Source organism: Neovison vison, chromosome 2 (genome assembly GCF_020171115.1).
Source record: "Neovison vison isolate M4711 chromosome 2, ASM_NN_V1, whole genome shotgun sequence".
NCBI lineage: Eukaryota > Metazoa > Chordata > Mammalia > Carnivora > Mustelidae > Neogale > Neogale vison.
Genome location: NC_058092.1, coordinates 184,860,504 through 184,879,674, shown reverse-complemented (window position 1 = coordinate 184,879,674; position 19,171 = coordinate 184,860,504). Strand labels below are relative to the sequence as shown.

At 54.3% G+C, this 19,171-nt stretch overlaps 1 protein-coding gene across 4 annotated transcripts in view; it reads right to left on the bottom strand.

Moving 5' to 3' along the window:
- Positions 1-571: 571 nt before the first annotated feature.
- ADAMTS14 (ADAM metallopeptidase with thrombospondin type 1 motif 14) overlaps positions 572-19,171 on the bottom strand; it is a 73,635-nt gene continuing 55,035 nt past the window's right edge. For 3 of the 4 annotated variants that reach the window (XM_044239699.1, XM_044239702.1, XM_044239700.1), the window contains 9 exons: positions 18,972-19,095; positions 17,916-17,996; positions 12,210-12,373; positions 10,680-10,848; positions 10,077-10,209; positions 7,970-8,177; positions 5,068-5,197; positions 4,832-4,942; positions 572-2,576 (listed from right to left, as the gene is read on the bottom strand). In XM_044239699.1, the coding sequence (XP_044095634.1) occupies positions 2,083-2,576; positions 4,832-4,942; positions 5,068-5,197; positions 7,970-8,177; positions 10,077-10,209; positions 10,680-10,848; positions 12,210-12,373; positions 17,916-17,996; positions 18,972-19,095 (1,614 nt within the window). In that variant the 3' untranslated portion in view covers positions 572-2,082. The remainder of the gene's footprint in view (positions 2,577-4,831; positions 4,943-5,067; positions 5,198-7,969; positions 8,178-10,076; positions 10,210-10,679; positions 10,849-12,209; positions 12,374-17,915; positions 17,997-18,971; positions 19,096-19,171) is intronic. The other variant, XM_044239701.1, reaches the window with a different exon arrangement.

Below are 19,171 nucleotides of genomic sequence, written 5' to 3'. Positions count from 1 at the left end.
GACCCAGCAAGGTATGAGGCACGGAGGGATGGCTTTGAGCTCTACAAGCTCCATCAGCTCTCCCTGCTCACCCAGGCGGGTCACGTTCCTTCTCCCTCCTGTCTGGCACTCTCGTTCTGCCTGGACTTTTCTGGGGAGAGTCCTCAGCTTCCCTCCCAGAAGCCACCCTTTACATGTCTGAACAGCTCCGCTAATTAGAACATTCTTCCCTAAGCACACCCCGAAACCACCTCCCAGGCATGTCTATCCTTTGGATCAGATTCTGGATGGTGACCTACCTAAGGCCACAGAACTACTGAATGGAAGAATCCCCGGCCTGTGGCGCTGTCCTTGTGTCTCCACGCCGAGCTGGTACTCAGAGGTACCCCAGAATGAGTGAGGCCAAGGCGGGGGGCTGAGGGTCTACGGCCCTGCCCGCCCCCCAGTCCATCCCCTCCCTCTACTTATCTTGCCCAGCAGAGCATGTAAGAAAGTTGCTTCACAGACCTTTTCCTCTAGAACAGAGAGAACAAGAAAAACACAACACGAAACTTTGGAGTCCAAAACAAAACACCAAGGACAGTGTTAATAAATACATAAAAATGTAGATATCTGGATCTCAGAGGCACCAGAACGTGTGTCCTAACGTGGGCAGGCTGGGGCTCACAGGAATGACTCAGTGTGTGTCCCAGCATCCCAGGGAGGGGCAGCAGCGGGGGGAGAGGGCACAAGGGGGCCCCCTCCAGGGCCACTATTCTCCAGGGGTTGCAGACAGGGACCCACTGCTCCTAGTCCTCCAGCCTGCTCAGAACAGTCCCCCACCCCCGCCCCTAGGAAGGAAGCCTGGCAAGTACCTCTAGCACCCGTTGCAGAGTCCGGGAGACCCTTGCATGACTGGGAGTAAGGACCCTTGGGAGAATTCCTGGGAACCCAGGAGGCTTCCTGAGAGGTCTAGAGAAGTTACCTGTCTTTGGAGGTAACACGGAGGGCAGCTGAGGTCCCACAGCCCTGTGGGTCACGTCTCCACTCCCCACTCCAGCATGGAGCAAGGCTCACATCCTGCCGGGGGTCACTGGGCCTGTTGGAGGGGGACTCTGGTCCTCAGCCTGGGGACATGACCACACCCCTTTGTCCTAGCACCACTAACCTCTGGCCCAGCTCGAGCCATGCAGGAGAAGACCCCAGACTCCTCTGTGGGAGGAGCAGTCTTTGGCGGAGACCAAGGCTTAATGGGGCACGACCTGAGAACTCCTGTTTCTGTGCCCCACAAAGTGACCTTCCAGGTCTGCCTCCCTTCATGCCCCAGCGTGATGGCCAAGGTTGACACTCCTGCTTCAGCGAGCAGACGAGCACCAGCTGGCCCTGGATGAGGGGGACACACATTCCAGAGAGTTGAGAGCCCCCTTCTCTGGGTTGGGCTGAGTGAAGTTGGGAAGCACCAGAAGGAACAGGAAATGCCCTCGGCAAGGGCAGAGGTGGCCAATTCTGCCTTCCAGCTGGCAGAGGTGAGCTGGACTCTGCTGCTGGCCTTGGCAGGAGGAGCTATGTGGAGCTCTTGCTAAGAAGAGCTGGGCCTGAGATAAACTTGCCTCCTCACCGACCCTCCCCCAAGCCCTGCAGCCAGAGCCTCCTGACCACACGCACCCGCGCCCCTTTCCCATGAACTGCCCTGAGAACGCTCCTCCTCACCTTTCCTGCCCCACTTTGCCTCTCTGGGCAGGGGGCCCGGACAGACTAGGTGTGGTCCCCACACATGCTGGCAAAGGCAGGCAGCTGGAGGGATCCAGCATGGGGCCCAAAGTGTGGCCGTGAGGAAGAGGGGCCAGACGACCCTCAGTCCCGCCAGGAGACAGACAGGAGCCCCTGAGAAATTTGGCTGTGTCGCCCCCGGGTCTCCAGTTAGGGGCTTTCCCTGATCTTTTTCGTCCTCGCACACCCACATCATGGGGTGAAGTGCCATAGCCCTAAACTAGAACAACAAGAAGGCAAATAATTTAAAAGGCAGTCTGTGTTTGCCCTGTCCCGCTGTGTGTCCTCCGAGCCCGGCCCTCTCTGAGGCAGCACACACTGTAAACTTGACCGGTGGGAGAGGCAAGGGGAGGTTCATGTGACCAGGGACGTGGTGGGGAGGCCGGTGCCTGGGGGCTTCGGGGCTTCCCTGAGCTGTCCTTTATCCTCGGAGATGGGTACAGGTGCCCTGGTCCAGCCCCAGGGCAGTCCCCGGGGGGCGCTGGGGGAAGTGCCCCAGGACACCCGAGGGCTCAGATTCTGGGGAGGAGAGTGGTGCTGGGTCACTGGGGAGCTGGTGCCCAGAGGCCTCGGGAGCTGTGTGGGCTGGCCATGCTGATGGTCATCTGCTCCTGTCGGCCCCACGGTGGGCTCCACAGCATCTGGAGAGGCCTCGGATCCTGGCAGAGGGCTCCCGGGGGTGGAGAAGGATGGTGGTGAGGTCAGGTGTGGGTCCAGGCTGGCGTCGGGGCCCAGGGCCCTCTTGGTACAGGACTCACAGCAGAGCCGGTGGTAGCCAGGGATGGAGCAGTAGCGATCGAGAACTTCCATCCGGCAGAAGATGGACCGGTCCCCCGTGCACGGCTCTGCTGCACATACAGCACAAGGACTGATGCCGGGAGGAGGCCTCCACCCCCGACTCCACCCAGCAACAGCAGGCCCTCCAGCTCCTGCCCTAGCTGGACCAGCTCTAAAGCTCTTTCCCGGAGCGTGCCACAGTGCTGCCTGAGGGAGACACTGGCCAGAGGAAGAGCCTTTATTCTATGGAAGAGGAATTAAAACTCCCTAGAGCAGCAGTTCTCCAAGGAGGGTCCCCACACACGAACCATCAACATCACCTGGAAGCTTGCTGGAAATGCTGATTCTCAGGCCCCATCCAGCCGGACCGAATCAGAAATTCAGGGGATGGAGCCCAGCTCCGGATTTTAACAAAACCTTTGAGGTGATTCCAAGGCAAGGAGAAACCTGAGAATCACAGCCCTACATCACCCGTCATCAGACTTGGTTGAGAAGTCCCGCAGTGGGGGAGGGGGCTTGACAAAGAGCCATGCCCAGGGAGACCGGACGGTCAGTGTGGCCTGGGCACTGGGGGGGGTTGTGAGCTTGGGAACTCTGCTCTCGAAGAAGTGGGAACCCTCTGCCCCTCTCTATCAACCCAAAGGAATTGATCCTCTCAGGCCAGGGCCAGGCAGATAGATGCCCGGCAAACCCATATGTGGGACACGCGGATGAAACATCCTGGTACCCGTCAACAGGCATCTGAAGACCTCCACCAATCAATCCAGAATAAAGCAGATCTGGGATCCAACTGAGGCTCTGCTGCTTAAAAAGCATGAGCCCTTGGGCAAGGCATTTAAATTCTCCCACCCTATTTTTTCTCCTATAAAATGAAATAATGCTAGACTCTGCCAGTGAATAATAACTTCATGAAGACAAATACCATTTATGAAGTTCCTGACACACAGGGCTGCCCTCTACACTAGTTTCATTTGCTTCAGTTCAAATAGCATCTAAAAATGTTGTGTTTCTGTGGTAATTCCAAGTAGGTCTCTCCAGACCATGTGAAGGCAGGAGCTCTGCTTGCTACTAATTTTTGCCCCAGGGCATGGAGGGGAGGCTGCAGGGGTGGGATGGGGAAGAGGCTGGGGGCTGGTTTGGGGGAACACGATAGATTGGGGGGGAAATGGAAAGCCAGTGGCCTCTAGATGGCGCCAGAATTCCAGGACCAGAATCCGGAGCCCAATCTGTACTGGGGTGGGGCGGGGCGGGGGGCGGGGGGGGGGGGGGCGCTTGAGCAGCCTGGCAGGGGGTGCGGAACAGCAGTAAAGAGGGAGCTAGAAGATACTCTGAGCACATCTAGTGAGTCTCCCACTTACTTTCTTTCTTTCCTTCCTTTTTTTTTTTTTTTTTTTTTTTTACAAATGAGACCATTGAGTTCAAAGAGGTTTAGGGATTTGCATAGGGTCACGCGTCAGCTGGTCCTCCACTAGAAATTAAGGTCTATTTTTCTGCTACTTGTCTTATCAGACCCTGGTCCTTGAGAAGGTGAGGATCTAAAAGTGAAGGAAAAAATTCTAGGAAGGAAGCTTAGAACACAGGCCCTGGTTCTTGGCAGGTGTCCAGTCAATATTAATTGGTGGATTGGTGGATGGATCGATGGGTCGATGGATGATGGATGGATGATGGATGGATGGGTAGATGGGCAGATGTGTGGGTGGATGGATGGATGGATGGATGGAGAGGTGGGTGGATGGGTGGATGGATGGAAAGATGGGATTGTGGACTAATGAGCTCCTGATCACGAGGCAGAGAGAAAGCACTATTATTACTATTTTTGATGTTAGCTGAAAGCTAGGCAGGAGTGCATGACTGCCTCATTTAATTCTCTCAACAGCCCTATGAAGACAGCTCAGATCTATAACTGCTTATCCAAAATCTTGAAACCAGCTGGATTCATAATTCAGAACTTCGCAAGTTTGAGAAGTATTCTTCATGTTACAGAACAATCCCGAGTGGGGAGTGGGACATCCCCTTGTAACTACAGCAATGTTTCTATAGCAAAAGAATAGTGATCTCTTGCATCAGGCCAGATTCTGGCCTGGTGAGTTTGCACCAAATTTAGGGAAACACTTGCAGCTCTCAACATTTTGGCAATGCAGGTAAGGGTCTGTGGACCAGCATGGGCAAGACCCGCAGCTCACAGCTGAGGAATCAGAGGCTCCAGGAGGCTAAGGTCATGTGGACTGGAAGCTGGGGCTGTCCACCCCCCACCCATAGCCTGTGCTCGGGACATTACAACCACAGGAAGGTCTGGGGAGGAAGTGAAGTCCCGAGATACACTTACTTGATAATATCTTGTTAATGGGATGTAGGGGCCCAGACTGTGGCACCCACTCTTCTTCTGGGGTCACAGTTTCCTGAATGTCAGTGCTCACTGTAGAGTTCTGGAGATTTCCTGGGAGCGGGGAGAAGCAGCTCTAGAATTTGGGATTTCAAGGGGGCCAGGATGCCAGCCGGGCTGGGTTTCAGGCCTCGGCTGGGGGAGCCAGGCCCGCCCTCCCCCCATCCTATCCAGCTCACCTGCACAGGCAGGCAGGCTGCAGACCTGAACGGTGTCCGGCTTGTCCCCCTCACACTGCCCGAGACTGTTGGCGTTGGTCCGACACACCACCTGCCGCTGCTGGATGCCCTCTCCACAGGTGGCAGAGCACTGGGCCGGGAAGGCAGGCCAGGCCCCAGCAGCCGGGGGCAGGGGGACAGGTAGAGAGACAAGAGGGAGGAGGTGGTGAGCTCCAGAGTCCAGCCAATGCCCAGGACAGAAAGGTGCAAAGGCACTGAGTTTTTATGTGACCCGAGGGACATGGGAAGACGGCAGTGAAGAGCTTCCCCAGGACAGAATGCTCACGTCAGTACTCTTCCACTCGGAGCTCCCGGACCCTTTGTGTCACCTAAGCAGCTCAGCAGGGGACCTCAGGGACCCCATTCTAGCCCTTCTGCCTGGTCCCACCATGTTTAGTCTGTGCTCCCGGGGCCTGAAGTACTTTGGGTATCATTCTGGCCAACCCCCTTGTTGCAATCCACCAGCCTGAGGGACCTGAGGCAGGTCCACTCGCTTGATGGTATCTTAGTAACAGGATGGAGGGACCCGCGTTGCAACACTTGCTTGGCTGAGTGAGCTGGGTGACACGGGCGCCCCGGACCCCTCTAGCTCTGACATTCAAAGGCTCTGTGACTCCATGTACCAAAACTCAGCCGGCAGAGGCAGGCTCGGAAGTGTCTTCTTCCCGGAGAGGGCAAGGCACGGGAGCACAGTCTCCAAGGGCCACTGTGCACCTCAGTTCCCGGGCCTCATCTCCTCTGAGAGATGGAGGCTGGTGGTGGCGGCTCCCAAAGAGCAAGGCCACCTGGCATGACCGGGTCACATGGCTTGGTCAGCACTGCTCCCTGCCTCTCCTAGTGGGATGGGGAAGACCTTACAGACGCGTACTTCTTCTGCTGGGGCCCGAGGGAAACACGGGCACAGAGGGCCACACAGACTGTGGGATGACATATCTCATTCCCACCCCCCAGGAGGCAGAATGACAGTAGCCCTTGAGGGGTCAATCTTACCAGGGCAATGAACTTCCACGCTCCCTGCCCCCTCCCCAACCCGCCGTCCCCCTGCTGTCAGTTTTCTCAAAAGCGTATTCTGTAGACCAGCTGTCTGTTTATTTGTTAAAACAAATAAAGCTGTATGTTAGGGAGAAGAAACTAAAGTCTGCATAAGTCGTGCAGGGATTTGGGATTATTTAAAAATACCCTTTATTATGTAATGTTTCCAGCCTACATTAAAGTATTGGAAAGTCGGTCCTGAGAACCTGTTCAAATACCAACACCAGCTTTCATAAATCAGCATTCGGGCACATTTTCAAATACTGTGTGGCACCTTCTTAAACTTTAGATGCACTCCGTTCCACTGGAAGTGATCGTTCTCCGTACTCCTGCGCTTTCCTCTCACGCCTGTTCTGAGGTTTACCTATCTCGCTTAAGTACAGTTCAAGCTTATTTACTTTTCTCTGTCTGGGCTATTTTACTGTATGATCAGACCCTGATTTGGGGGTCCAATCCCCTGCAGATGGGCAGTTAGAGTATTACCTGAAATTCCGCTATTACAATAAGCACTGTTGTGCTTATCCTCATGACCAAATGAGATCTTAAAAATTATGGCAAAACATAGATACCATAACATTTACTATTTTAACCCTTTGTAAGTGTCCAGTTCAGTGGCGACAAGGGCATTCTCATTGTAGTATGACCATCTCTACCACCACGCCCAGAACTTTCTCCTTCCTCCTAAACTGAGACCCTGTCCCCTCTAAACACAAACTCCCCCACCCTCTCCCCTAGCCCCGGGCACCCACCCTCCTACTCCACTTCTCTATGAATGTGGGTAAGTGGAATCACATAGCATTTGTCACTTCATGTCTGGCTGGTTTCCCTTAGCATAACACGTTCAAGGTTTGCATCAGATGAACTTTTAAGAGAAAACTCAAGGCAGAAAATTTCCCCATGGCCACTTCGAGGGCTTAGCCAGGAGAACTTGGACTGAATACTCCTTCTTATGGTCTCTCCTTTCCTACCCTGGCCTTCCAACATCGAACTTTCTTCAGAGCTGCTAGGTGATCTTTTATACCTGGAACCAGAGCTTGGAATGCCTACATGAAAACCCCTCAAGAGTTTCTCACTGCTCTTAGGATACATTCTAACTCCTCACAAAGACCCCATAGCACTGACCCCTGCCTGCCTCTCCATCATCCTATAGGCCCCATCCCTTCCATTCAGCTCCAGTCCCACTGTCCTTTTGGTTTCTGGAACATGGCAAGGTTGTTCCTGCCACAGGGTCCTTCTGGGGCTCATCCATCAGGTCTCAGCTCAAATGTCACCTCCACAAGGAAGCCCTCCCAGATACATCACCCCCATTTGCTTCCGCACAGCTCCAGCTGCAACCTGTTAATGCTTTTGTTATTGGTTTACTTATCTCTTCCTTCTCTCTTATTGGACTAGATGCTACACGAGGCCAAGAATCACATCTAGTCAACGATGGATTCCAGACATTCCTAGTATGTATGCCTGGCATGTAGTTGGCACTCAGTAAATACTTCTTGAGTGCAAGAAAGTGCTTCCGTTTGCTTACCTGTGTCACGAGGATATTAGCCCATGCCTCCTAATTCTGACCCAGATCTAGGTCAAAGCAGAGAGTGAATGAATAGAAAGGCCTAGCCTAGAAACCTGGCCCAGCAGACGTGGGAGCTGTTGGACTTAGTTTTGAGAAAGATCAGATGGGATCAGATCAGAAGGGGGAAAGAAATGCAGTCAAAGACTCTCTGCCTGCAGGGAGCATCCCACATTTTAGCAATGCCTCACCCAGAGCCACCTTTTCTAGGACTCCCCCAGAGAAGGTGTCCACTGGTCCAGCCCCTCCCGCCCTCTGGGAACAACTCACCTGGGACCAGGCTCCCATGCGCCACTGGGCTGGACAGGGCACGCGGAAGCAGGGCCGCCGGGCCTCAGGCCGGTCCCCAGGGCAGGCCTTGGCCGGCATGGCCTTGTGGGTACTGTTGGAGAGGGGCAACAGGCACTGCACCCCTCGGGTCTGCACCCCCAGCTTCCCACAGCTCCGGCTGCAGGCACCCCACTCCTCCGTCACCCACCTGGAGAAAGACAAGGCAAAAGATGGAGAAGAGGAGGGACTAGGGGACACTTCCTCGCAGGGTCACGCCCACCCCTTGAGTGACTGCAGGCAGGAGCTGGAAAGTGGGTTTGAGTTTCAGAATGCTTGGGAGCCAAGACAACCACCCGCCTGGGTCTGCAGCTGCCAGGCTGTGTGCCCTTATGGAGGTCACTTAGTCTCTCCTCTGTTTCCTCATCTGAAAAATGGGTATAATTCATCTTGAAATCTGGCACCCTGCATGTTTGCAGGCAAGCTATTAATGCCTCTGAACTCAGCTGCCTCATCTTCACATCAGGATTCCTTCAACACCTGGTAACTAGCAGAGTGTCTCCCGTGGGCAGGTACTGTCCTAGGTGCTGAGCTACGGCAGGATGCAAAACAGAGTGGCAGCTTGTAGAATTGAAGCCTCTCCCCTGAGCCTCCTGGGACAATTAAAAGGACTTGTATACTTAGAGCACTTGGCAGAGTGTGTGCACACAGTAGGCGCATAATAAATGCAGATACTATTATTATCACCATCAGCACCTGTGGAATTTTGATGCTGATTGGCTAAGCTGGTGGTCTTCAATGTCTTCCAGCCCAGAGCAGCCCCTAAGAACACGAGAAGTAGACGACGCTGCTGACTGAGTTAGACAAAGACCAAATGGGGGTTGGGAGGGTTAGCGGGGTGGGAGGCAGCCCCCAACCCCTACTCCCGTGTTTCCTGAGACATCTTTTAGTGAATGAGGGCTCTTTCGGCCAACCCCTTCCTTTAAAAGACAGAAAACAAAAAGGCCCCAAACTTCACTTGGCGGTTTACAGATGAGAAGCCAGGTGGGGTGACCCACCCATGACCACAGTGGAGTGAGCACCACGTGCTCTGAGGCCATGGACATTGGCGGGAAACAGTCTGCATATGGTGTGAAAGGGACCTGCAGAGGGCTGGGGAACAGAGCATCCCGGCCCAGGCCTGGCACAGGGAGGCCACTGTGGGCTCCGTGCCAGTCACCAGCTCCCCCGCCCCCGAGGCTCCCTCAGCCTGAGGGAGCAGAGCTGCTGTGAGTCAGCAAGGCCAAGTCAGACTGCTTGGACCCCCAAGGATTCCTGAGGAGACTGGAGAAAGGCCTCGGCTCTCTGCCTGGGGACCAAGGAGGTGCTGGGGCCACCTCTGTGACAGGTGCAAGGCCAGACATTGAATCCCTGACAAGTCATAGCTCTTCCTCTCCACAAATCCCCCTCCAAATAGCCCCAAGAATATGACCTTGTGCTCAAATGAACCCGTCTCCTCAGGCCAGGGAGCCCCAGTGGGGGCTAGATCATGGCTGCGGCTACGGCCTATGGCCCGGAGCCTACAAGCACTGAAATCCACCTCACCTCACAGATCCCTCAGATCGTTGAGGGAAAGCAATGTCCCCAAAGTGAGCCTTGGTTTCCCCATCTGTTAAAGAACGCTGGAAAGGGCAGAACAAAGGGAGCACCATCCTTCTTCCAAGAGTGGAAGTTAACCCAGAAGCCCCACAGACAGGTGGGCAAGGAGGGCAGAGTCTGCCCATTGGGCTGCTCTGCCCCGGGAGGGAAGCCCGAGACAAAGGGCGGTGTGCCATGAGAGACTATGGACTCTGAAAAACAGTCTGAGGGGTTTGAAGTGGCGGGGGGGTGGGAGGTTGGGGTACCAGGTGGTGGGTATTATAGAGGGCACAGCTTGCATGGAGCACTGGGTGTGGTGAAAAAATAATGAATACTGTTTTTCTGAAAATAAATAAATTGGGAAAAAAAAAAAAAAGGGCGGTGTGCCTCCACACTCTGGGGCCAGAGGAAGCGGGCCCGGCAGCTTCCCCTCCTGGCCAAGGGAGGGTCAGCAACACCCCTGGAAATGCAGTCGCTCCTCTGGGACACTCACGCGGGCTGGGCACACGGGTGCTGGTTGCAGCGCCGGCGGATGGGCTTGGGCCTCTTCCTGTGGTCGCACAGGTGCCGCTGGACCATGTGGTGGTCACGCCGGCGCCGGCAGCCATATTTGGTAAACTGGATCCCTGTGGGGAGGGCAGGCTGACTTGGGCCTGGTCCCACCAGGCCCCCACAGCTCTGCTGGGGCCTCGGGGAGGCCAAACTCTGGAGAGCCTGGAGGGCGAAGCCTACCCTCCCTCTGTGCCTTTGCACCCCTCCCGCCCCAGTCGCTTTCTGAAGAAGCCTTGATCCGTCCATCTCCCGTGTCCCTGGGTGAGGGAGGAGGGGACCTGGCTGGAGGGCTGCCCCTCCGCCAAGCTGGGGAGCCCTCGCAGGGCGCAGGCCCAGCCTCACCACCAATCCAGCATCCCAGCCCCAGCCCCATGGCCCCATCCAAACAGGCTGTCACACCCAAGACATCTTTGAGGAGACAGTGAGGCACAAGCTAGGGACAGATCAAGTAGAGACAATGCTGGCCCCCAGACACTCCTGCTCCTCCCCTGAAAAGCCCTGGGCTACCCTGACGAGGCCACCAGACGGCTGTACGGGCCAGTACCTCCTCCACAGGACTTGGTGCAAGGGGCCCAGCTCTTGAGCGCCCACTCGTAGGTGTCCGTCTCCTCCAGAAGCACATTGTTGCTCCCGATAAGAGGCAGCAGGTCCTCATGGATGACGTACTTGTAGGCCAGGCTGCTGCGGGGACCCCCCTTGGCGGGGGGGAGCACCTGAGGAGAGACAGAGGAGGTGGCACAGGACTAGAGAGCAGAGAGGCAAGGCCAGCATGGGGTGGGGGGGGGCAGAGAAGGATGTGGGCTCAGCACCCAGCCTGGCCTGGGAGGCCATTCACACCAGAAGCCATGCAGCAGACTCGGGCTACACACCTTCCCACAGACCTAAGTTCTAATGAGGGCAGAAACCGTGTCTGTCAGCTGGTCCTCCTCACCAGGGCAGCCACAGGCTACCTGACTCCAGAAGATGGTCTATAAGGTAGACTCTTATCGGACATAGGATGGCCAATGGTTTCTCCCATCCTGTCTGGCTTGTCTTCTCACGGCTGTCCTCGTGTCTTCTGATGCACAAAAGTTCTCAGTTTCCACGAAGACCAATTAACCTATTTTTCTTCTGTTGCTCATGCTTTGGGTATCACAACTATGATCCAAGGTCATGGGATTGAGCCCTCTGTTTTCTCTAAGAGTTCTAGATTTTTAGCTCTTGTACTTGGGTATCTGATCTATTTGGAGCTCCTTTGTGTATATGGTGTGAGGTACGGATTCATCTTCATTCTTTTACATGTGGATGATCCTGTTGTCCCAGCACTGTTTTAGTTGAAGAGATTATTCTTTGCCCACTGAATGGTCTTGGTACCCTCGCTGAAAAGCACTGGCCATAGGTGTATGGGGAGTCAGCAAATTAGGGTGAAGAGAAATACAGATTCAAATAGATTGAATTAATATGCCGACCCCAATAGGCTTCAGACCCTTCCCTCTTGGACCTTCTGACTAGTGAGGGCAACACCAGGAACAAACCTGTTCCTGGTATCCCTGCCACCAGCCAGTGCCAAGGGCCTGCAGACAAAGCCCCACCTGGTCTGATCCCCTGCATTAACAGTCCCTGCTCTATAAGCCCCGGTCTATGGTCTAGGAAGAGGTGGTGTGGGCAGAGGTGGCCCCAGCAAGGACAGTGACCTCATCCCCCTCACAGGAGGCTGGCAGCTTGAGACAGCACCCCCAGGTCACTTGTTGGCAAGGCCATAATACCAGCAGACACCAGATGATGCCAGCACAACACGGGGAACCAACCCAAGGGCCTCCTGCTCATTCCTAGGCCCTATTTCTGACACTGCATTAAGGAGACCCCCTCTGACAGGAGGACAACCACTTCTTTCTCCTTCATCATTTGCCATATTGCCTGCCTTTAAGCACAGAGAGCACCTTGGCCTTGACCTTGCCCAGGCTGCTGAAGACACTGCAACAGGAGGACTTCAGTAGGTCAGTGCTGGCTCAATAGTGAAGACAGTGAGCTAGGGGAGGCTGGGCTGGGGCACCAAGGGAGTGGACAGGGGCTACCGTGCAGGATGGGGGCTCACCAGGACAGCAATGGCTTCAGGCAGGGGCCCACTGGTCTTGAGGCTCTCCTTGGTGTCCTCCACCACGTACTCCCACTCCAGGCCCATTGCAGTAAAGGTCCGGCTCATTGCTTCCTTGCCCTTGGGGTTGAGGATGAAGCTGCCTGTGACCTGGTTCTTCACCGCTGGCCATGGGGAGAGGGTCACACAGATTTCTATTCCCCTTCACAGGAGCACTAGCCAGTCCTCCTCTGGGGCACCAAGACTTTCCTAGTGAACCCCTTGGGGCTCCCTGTGACCCGTTACTCCTTTCCACCAGAGGCTCCACAGTCAGATGAGCCACCACACTGACGGCAGACAGCTTCCCTGCTTCTGGACCCTGGTGCACCCCACCCTGTCCTCCCTTCCCTTCCTCCTGCCTGACTAATCTGCACTCATATGGAAGGCTCAGCATAATTCTCCCCTCCTCCAGGAAGCCTTCTTTGATTGCTCCGTCCTCAATAAATTGCCCCCCTCCCCGCCCCCTAAGACTTCTATCGGAGAACCCTAAGGCTAAAAATACAGGCTCTGGAGTCAGACAGATCTGGGGAAGTTACTTAGTTTCCCTGTGTTGCCTCAGTTTCACCATCCATAAAATGAGAATCCTAACTATACCTTGCTCACAGGGCTGCTGCCCCACGAGGATAACTGTGGTACCGCACCCCCACCTATGCTCCATGGGGCTCCGGCAACAGTTAAAAGAGTTCATATGTGTAAAGTACTAGGCGGCATGCGTGGTATGCTGCTGGCACTCAATAAATGGTAAGCGTTATTATTATCATCAGTACAGGGCCTGATACTTGGCACTGTTGTCCTTACAGATGTCCTACCCCCCCGCCCCCCACAGCCTGTCACCTTCATCTTGGTTTCTTGGGGCCTGGCCTAGAGGAAGAGTTTTTAAAACATCTGTATATTTCTACCCTCTAACGTCCCATCAGTGAGTAACGTGCAATTTGGTCCTTAAAGTGCCTGGCAGGTGGGCAAGAGGTATGCAGGTGCAGACCCCCCCCCCGGGAAAAGGCCCCAGTGTCACAGCCTTGGCCACCCTGGAAGCAGCAGGTCAGGGTAGGGCTGCAGCTAGGGACCCAAGCCTCTCAGGCAGGTAGGACAGCAAAGGCTCCAGAGCCTGGGCGTGTCCCCGCTTGGTGAGGAAGAAAACCATTCTGCGTAATTATGTAACCCGAGAGCCAACGATCAGAGCATTAACCACACACCCATCATCTGCTACCTGCCCCTGTGGACTCCTCACACATGTCCCAAGGCTGGTGCTCCCATGAGCCCACATGGAGAGTCAGAGGCCCCTGAGGGGCCAGGGCTTGTCCCAGACGCACAGAGAGCTGGCGGCCCAGCTCTTCAGGGCACCAGCCTCCCTAGCAAGCAGGAGGAGGAGAGACACCCCTCATTTCTCATTGCCCAATCTCTCTTAGCCCCCAGAAATTGCCAGACCTGGGGCTGGAGCCAGGCAGCTCCTCGGGCCAGGCCCAGCCCCAAATCTTCCCACCAGCTTGTCTGCTCCAACACCTCTCGGCAGTCGCCGCTCCCCTCCTCAGGCTGTACACCCCTCATTCCAGGGGCGGTGGGCTGGGCTCCTTGGGGACATTAACCACACGCTCGCCTCTGAGTCCTGGCCCGTCCGCTGACCCACGCTGTACCCTGAGCGACCACAGGCATCCCTCATTTGACTGACCTTCCCTTCATTGTGCTTTTCAGATACTGCATTTTCTACAAAAGGAACATCTGTGGCAACCGGGCCTCAAGCAAGTCTATCAGTGACATTTTTCCAACAGCAGTGGCTCACTTCACATCTGTGTCCCATTTTGGTAATTCTTGCAGTATTTCAGACATTTTCAGTATGATACTTGTTCTGGTGATATGTGGTCATTGGTACCTGGTGTTCCTACTGGGATTGTTTTGGGGCACCAAGCACTGAGCCCACATAGTGCAGGGAACTTTATGGATCAATGTCATGCATGTCCTGACTGCTCCATGGACAGGCCTGTCCCCTGTCTCTGTCCCTGTCCTAGAGCCTGCTTATGCCCTGAGACAATAGTAAATCAGGTCAACAAATAACCTTTCAATGGCTACTAAATATTCCAGGGAAAGGAGCAGTCACTGTCTCTCACTTTACATCAAAAGCTGGAAATGGGGGCACATGGGTGGCTTAGTGGATTAAAGTCTCTGCCTTCGGCTCGGGTAATGATCTCAGGGTCCTAGGATCGATCCCTGCATCAGGCTCTCTGCTCAGCGGGGAGCCTGCTTCCCCCTTTCTCTCTGCCTGCTCTCTGCCTATTTGTGATCTCTGTCTGTCAAATAAATAAAATTTTTTAAAAATCTTAAAAAAAAAAAGCTGGAAATGATGAAGCTTGGTGCAGAACGCAAGTCCAAAGCCGAGATGGGCCAAAAGCCAGGCATGTTGTACTAAACAGTCAGCCCAGTTGTGAAGGCAAAGGAAAGGTTCTTGAAGGAATGTGTTTCTCCAGTGAACACACAAATGATAAGAAAGTGAAACAGCCTTATTGCCAATATGGGGAAAGCGGTCTGAATGCAAGCTCAAACAGCCACGACATTCCCTTAAGCCAGAGCCTACCCCAGAGCAAGGCCCTAATGCTCTTCAATTCTGTGAAGGCTGAAGGAGGGGAAGAAGCTGTAGAAGAAAAGCTGGAAGCTAGGAGATGTTAGTTCTTGGGGTTTAAGAAGCCGGACCCCATAACAAAGAAGCAGAAGGTAAGGCAGCAAGTGCTGATGGAGAAGCTGCAGCGAGTTATCCAGAAGACCCGGCTGAGATCATTCATGAAGGTGGCTAAGCCCAACAAGAGATTTTTCAGTGTAAAGGAAGACAGTCTCCTCCTGAAAGATGCCATCGAGGCCTTTCATGGCTTGAGAGGAGCCTCCATGATCATCACGAGGCTGATGGGCGGTGCCAGAGCAAAAGTCCCAGTTCAAGACGAGCACAGGGGAGACAGTAACTGCAGGCTTCTCCTCCCCTCGTTTCCTTTCAAAGAGTCCATGTCCCCAGATGCTCGGAGAGTCTAACAAGTTTGGGCAGGACCTTGGCCTTCACTGCCAACACGGCCACCTGTCCCAGACTTCTCCAGAGAGCACGTGCCCCGACAGGCAGGCACGCACGCACACACTCACTCACTCATGCATACACACCTTGCACATGTTCACTGGGGGCACGTGGACCTCACCCGTGTGTGATCACACGATGTGTGTGGCAACGTCGGGTCTCAGTTCCACTCCCCTCCCTGCCCAGCTCCTGTGGAGCTCTAGACCTCCAGGTAACTCACCCAGTAAACACACAGGCAAGCATGCCCAAGCTGAACCTGCCCTGGGTTCTAGAAGCTTCTGTCTGGACCCCTACAGGACTCTGTGAGCAGCCTCCCTCATAGAGCACTCCTCACCTCTGGAGGAGGGAGGAGTAGACTTCTGCAGGCGGGGGTGGGGGCCGGCGCAGCAGTGGGGGGTGGGGGGTGGCCAGGCAGAAGGGGCAGGCCAAGGAGGCCCAAGGGGCTGCTGGTATTATGGACTCATCTGAGGGGTGGGATAGGAGGAGTGTCTGCAAGGTCCATCTTCTTCTTGGAGTAAATGACCCTTCCCTCCTTCCTCCCTTCCCCCCTCCTGGCCCCTGTTCTTGCAAAATACCCCAGAGTTGGACAGGCAGGTAGGCAGGGAGTTGGCCAAGCCAAGCCAAGCCCTCCAGACTCTCAATCCCAGTGCAGAGCGGCGTGGTAGGCAAGGGCACTGGGCTGGCAGACAGCCCAGACTAGCTCACTGCGTGGGTGAGTCGGGGAACACAGAGGGCCCATGAGCCACTGTGGGCCTCGGTTTCCCCTTGTGCCTCTTGCCTATTTGCACTGCGCCCTCTCAGCTGCCTTCCAGAGCAGCCTGGCTCTATTACAGCTGTGTGAATGCGTGTATTCCCCGAGGGGTGAAATTTCCTTAGGATGCTTTAAAACATTTTCTATTATTTTGGTGATAACCTAAAAATAGGAGTATCAGCATTTCTGTAATAGATGAGCCTGCCCAGAGACATTATGTTTTGCTTTCATGTTTAGGAAGAGCTGGTGACAAGCAGTGTGACCAGGTGGGCATAAGAGATAAGAGGGGCCTCTGGGATATGCTGAGGCCCAGCGACATCATGGTGCCCATGCCCTCTGTGAGGGGTCTGAGCACAGAGAAGTGTGGGAGAGCCCAGCCACTACCCAGTGTTGGGGCAGCAGCCTTCTCTGCTTGCTCATTGAGACCCTGCTCCAAACCATGCTTGTGCGGTTTAAATTGACATTAATTCACCTACAACACACTTGGCCTTTTAAAGTGTGGAATTCAGGGACTATTGGACCACCATCCGATTCCTGAAGACACGTCATCACCCCCATTTGCAGACCCTCCTGTGCCCCCCACCACTGGCCCCTGGGTACCATGAGTCTGCCCTCCTGTCTCTCTGGATTTGCCTCTTCTGGACACATTCATTTGTTTAGCCACCAACTTGGTTTCAGCACAAACGGAACACAGCGAACAAATGAACACAAAAATCTCTCCCATTAAATTAATGTTCTCAATTTGAACTTTGTTGATTTATTTTGGGGCCCTAATTTTTAATCTCTCTTGGCTCCGTAGTTGTATAACTACTATAAGGAGTGATTTAGTGATTGTGTTTAAGTATCATTATAATAAGAATAATTGGGGCACCTGGGTGGCTCAGTGGGTTAAAGCCTCTGCCTTTGGCTCAGGTCATGATCCCAGGGTCCTGGGATCGAGCCCCACATCGGGCTCTCTGCTCAGCAGGGAGCCTGCTTCCTCCTCTCTCTCTGCCTGCTTCTCTGCCTACTTGTGATATCTGTCAAATAAATAAATAAAATATTTTTTAAAAAAAGAATAATTTAAGGGTCCATGTGGCAGACTGCAAAAACGGCTACAAATTCCTCCTGTGCCAGCGTGCACACCTCCTTGCACTATGACTCTACCATACTTCCCACCAAGAGATTGTCTGTTGCTACCCCCTGAGTCCGGGGTAGTCTTGGCCATGAGACTGCTTGGGCCAACACGATATTACCAAGCATGACACAAGCAGAGACCTGGCAAGTACTTGCTTGCTCTTGCCCCCACTGAGGACCATGTGACAGATACCATGTGAATAATCCCAGGCTAACCCGCTGGGGACATGGCCCTGTCAGCCCCTCACACTGGTTAACTGCCAATACCAACCAGTATCTAATGGGCTGACCTGATGCTGCCTTTGTATGGGGAAGTCCAGGCAGAGAAGCAGAAGCAACATGAGGAGCCCAGCTCAGACTGATGGCCCACAGAACCATAAGCTAATATAAACACTTGTTTGAAACCACAAAGTCTGGGGATGGTATGTTACACAGTAAAAGGGGACTGATACGTTGTACAAAAATGGTTTTCCTTCGAAAGAGATGTACAATTAATTAACAGTGGCTGCCCCCTGGGGAAACAAATTGCTCCGGGAAGGAAGGGGAAGCCCTCTCACACCTTCTGAAATTTGAACCAGGAACAGATTGTCTATTCAACATAAGTTAAAAAGAAAAAAATTAAGGGTTCCCTGCCATCATTCAAATTTGTGAAATCTCCCCTGTTTTAGAATGCTTTCCTCTGCCCTCCCAGCTTCTCCACAGCTCAGACCCCAGGGCCTGACGGCCCCTCTCCCAGCTCCCCAGCACTCACCAATGTGGTGGGGGACCTTCTCCAGCTCCTCAATCTGGATGTGCCGGGCACCCGCTGGGATCTGTACCAGTTTGAGAGCTCCTGCCACAGAGAAGGATCCGTGGGCATCTCGAACTGGTGGCCTTTCTGCCCAGCGGTCTGCCCCCCGCCCCTAGCACGTACCCAAGAACCTGTTTCTTCATCTGTAAAAGAGGAACGGGCCTTTGTCCACAAGGTGCTGAGAGGGTCAAATGAGATCCTATTGCTTAAATGCTTTATCAAGTCCAAGGGCGGCATGTGTGGGGTTAGTGTGTGGGTAAGCACGCACGCATGTTAGGTATTATTCCTTACTTTTCTGAGCCTCCTTTTCTCTCCTGATGTCCCTCCCCCTTTCTTCTCACACCTTAAGGGATTTAGATGAAGATCCAGTGCAGCTTCTCTGCTCCCAATCCCAGCCCTGGAAACAAACCTCTCACGAAGCTGTCACTCTTGCCCCCTCAAGGAGAGGCAAGGCAAAGCTGTGATACTCTCAAAGGGGAGATGGAACTAATTCGTCCTCGAGTGTAACGGACTAATAATACCTTGCCCTTTTCATCAGCCAGGTGTGGCCAGACTGAAGATGGGGAGGGAAGTCAAGGAACTCAAGATACCAAAAGTTCAAAGCAGGAGGTACCACAAGGTTACCAAAAAAGGGAGGGAGGGAAGAGAAAAAGCATTCCAGTCCAGTCTGGGCTACCTCTTCAGACCTGTCTGAGCTCTCACTCCCCCCAGCAGTCCTGGGGTCAAAGAGATGGCTAAGCTCCTATCATCCCACACTAGATGCAGAAAAATGCTTCCGAGCTCCCATGCCTAAATGCAGGCAGCATGCCCTGGAAAAGGGGGTGGCCAGCTGTAGCTCCGAACTCAGCAGCCCGGGGCAGCTTGGGAAGCCCGAGGCAGGCTCCAGGTGCCTCCCCCACTCCACCCCTCCACCCCCGAGCCTGAACTGCCCTCCCCCAAGCAGAGAAAGGAGGGCCCACATGGCCAGGCCAGAACCCCAGCCACTCCTGGTCATCTCCCCAGCCCCAGGCTGCTCACCTGCCTGCTTGGAGGCCTTGCCCAGTGTCCCCTTCACAGTCCTGCAGTGAGAGTTGTCGCCGCCACAGACCCCACACTTGTCATCTGCCTTCATGGATCCCACCTCCTTGTCACAGCCGACGGGCTGAGGCCAGAGGAAGGGTCAGCAGGGGAAGGCTCCATTCCCCCTTGCTACTGTCCCCATGCTAGCAGCCCCTGAC